Here is a 3,318-nt window from a genome sequence, read left to right on the forward strand (position 1 = left end):
AGTACTATAATTGAACTATTATTATTATTATTATTACTCTAAATGCAATAAAAATAGCTAATAACAATTGCCATTATTATTATTATTATTATTATCACTATTCTACTGCAATTATTATCATTGTTATCGTTATTATTACTTTTGCTACTATTTACTACTGCAATAATAATCATTGATAATTTTATGATAAATTATCAATTTTAATCGATTATTACTGTATATTTCTGTCTAAAAATAAAGAATAAAATAGGATTAATATTGAAACAAATTTTTTTATTAAAATTTGTGAAAATTTGTAATTTTGCAATTTAATAAATGCAACGACTCAAAAATTTATGCTCATCGTCATATGAATTTTGCAATGATTTATTTCATACAAAACGAGGTTTGTTTATTTACATATATTATTTTCTTTCTTTTTTTAATTTAAAAATGTTAATTTTAGTTTTTTTTTTTTTTTTTTTTTTTTAAAAAAATGGTTGTTGCTGTTATACTCTATAATTACTTATTTCTTTACATATTTGTTATTAATCAATTTTGATTCAATCAACAAAGTATTCAATTTATTCAATATCTAATTACTATTATTATTATTTAGTAATTAATTATTAACAATGATATTTTACAATGATTTTATCATGATTTCATTTCATCAATGCTATTCTGATACATTCTTATCACTATTATTCTGATTCATTTTCCATTAATAATATTTTGTTTCGTCTTCACTGATGTACTACTCTGTGAATCAGATTCCTTTTTTTATTTTTTTTACGGATGTTACACCGATTCGGATTCTTTTTCACTGTTGCTACTTCGATTCAGATTCCTTTATGTTTTTCACGTTATTACTCAGATTCCGATTCTCTCCATTAATATTCTTCGATTCCGATTCTTCCTATTAATATTGTTCTGATTCAGATTCCTTTCCATTATTATTACTCCGATTCAGATTCCTTCTCATTAATACTACTGCGATTCAGATTCCTTTATATTAACATTCTTCAGATTCTTTTTCACGTTATTACTCCGATTCCGATTTTTCCCACTAATACTATTCCGATTCCGATTTTTCCCACTAATATTACTCAGATTCCGATTCTTCCCACTAATACTACTCAGATTCCGATTCTTCCCACTAATACTACTCAGATTCCGATTCTTCCCACTAATACTACTCAGATTCCGATTCTTCCCACTAATACTACTCAGATTCCGATTCTTCCCTACTAATATTACTCAGATTCAGATTCCTTTGCATTAATATTATTCGGATTCTGTCCTATCATTGCTAACATTTATTGTTATTTTCAAAATTATCAATGCAAATAAGATTAGAAATTGCTGATAACCATTGTAATATGCTTAATGCATATTTACGCTTTATGCTTACAGCAAATCTATTCAGTAAAAGAAATTAGAAAAATTTTTTTATTGATCGTAAATTGATTAATAGAAATGCAATATTTGCTGATTGAATTGTTTAGAAAATATTTCGTCGAGAAATTTCTGACCTTCTCATTTGTTTATTTTATACAAATACGATCAGTAATTTGATTTCTTTTTTCCTTTTTTTTTTTTTGGACTTTTTTGTGTTTTTAATCAAACATTAAATTATAATCAAGTGATTAATAATCAAATATTTGGTATATTTTTTAAGTAAAATATTTAGTATATTTAAAATATATTTAAACTGTTTAGCATCTTTTTTTAAAGTAAATTGTCAATTGAAATAGTTTAATGAAATAAAACAAGAAAAAATAAAACAAGAAAAAACGAAAAAGTGAAAAAGAAAAAGCGAAGTAAAAAAATAAAAAAAAAAAAATGAGATCAATGTTTTTTAAGAAGTGATCACTTATTTATAAATGATAAAACATATTGAAACATATGACGTTTGATAAATTAACGGATTTTTTTTTTCAATAAACTCTCGAGATGAGTTTGCATTTGAGAACTTCTATGATAATAATTCCGGAAATGATGTGACATTGACAGGAAAAGCATATCTTCAATTTATTGTGATGATTGTTTGCTAGTGATTGTTGATACGCTGCATGTAATGATTCTCGAGATGACTTTAATTGATATTGATATTGAGATACTTTGCTGACAAGTAAATTATCTGTAGTAATAATCTTGTAATAAAATAAATCAAAATTTTTTTTCAACTGAACTTTATGAAAATTAATATAATATTCATTGATTACAAGCATACAAAATAGTAATCTTTGATGAGAAGAATTATTATTGCTTTCAAATTTATAATACTTAAAAGAAATATTTCATACAATTAGGACAACAAAATGTGAAATTTATTAACTGCTATTTTATTATTTAACTTTTGAATCAAAAGAAAAACACAGGCATAATTATCATCATCATCATCATTTATCATCAGGCATCATCAGCACCATTATCACCATCATTTATTATCATTATTATCATCATCATTATTACTGTAGATCACCACCTGTCGTCATAGTCATTAACATCGCCGCCATCTTGATCATCATCGTCATAAACATTATTATTAATTACTATACATCATCACCTATCATCCATCATAATATATCGCCGCCATCATCACTATCATCATTGTCACCATCATCATTATTATTATTACTATACATCATCACCTATCATCATCTATCATAATCTCCGCATCATCACCGATTATCATCGCCATCATCATCATTATATCATCCATCATCATCGTAATCATCGTCAACACTAACTGATTCATCGAATTTATATAATTTTGGGTTTGTCAACTGCGTCAACGACATGACATGATCAATAATACTCTTCAATGAATGGATGGAATGGTGAAGAAAGATGTGGAGTGTCGAGAAATTATTTACGAATGAATTTGCAAATAAGCGTGTCTCGTACTCTGCGACATATATAAATATACACATACATACGCCCACGTACATACACATATATTACATACACATACACACACACACGCGTAAACGCACACGCACATATACGCATGAGCATACTGTTTGCGGTCACAATTTTGTATATATTTTATTTAAATAAAACAAAACAAAAAAAAAAAATCTTTTTAAATTTTTGAAAAATTTTATAAATTATAATTTGTGGAGTAATTATTTATGCTATTATTTAAATATGATAATACAATTTGAATTTAAATTGTATGTAAAATACAATTACATAAATAGAAATATTTATAATTAGTATTAAGAAATACTTTTTTTCTTTTTTATTATTGCCAGCTGATTAATATCGTAATTTTTTCGATTTTTAATACTTTTTTCCTTCTCTTTTTTATTTTTTCTTTTTTTTTTTTAA

The 3,318-nt window shown here is 25.1% G+C and overlaps 1 protein-coding gene across 1 annotated transcript; it reads right to left on the bottom strand.

Moving 5' to 3' along the window:
* Positions 1 to 969: 969 nt before the first annotated feature.
* On the bottom strand, positions 970 to 2,722 carry Bm17553 (Uncharacterized protein; the record flags this gene model as incomplete). Its single annotated transcript, XM_043079316.1, has 2 exons — positions 970 to 1,198; positions 2,637 to 2,722. 2 exons carry the CDS (start codon positions 2,720 to 2,722, stop codon positions 970 to 972), a joined length of 315 nt encoding a protein of 104 aa, XP_042935250.1.
* Positions 2,723 to 3,318: the final 596 nt, after the last annotated feature.

Source organism: Brugia malayi, assembly GCF_000002995.4.
Source record: "Brugia malayi strain FR3 genome assembly, contig: Bm_v4_Chr2_contig_001, whole genome shotgun sequence".
Classification (NCBI taxonomy): domain Eukaryota; kingdom Metazoa; phylum Nematoda; class Chromadorea; order Rhabditida; family Onchocercidae; genus Brugia; species Brugia malayi.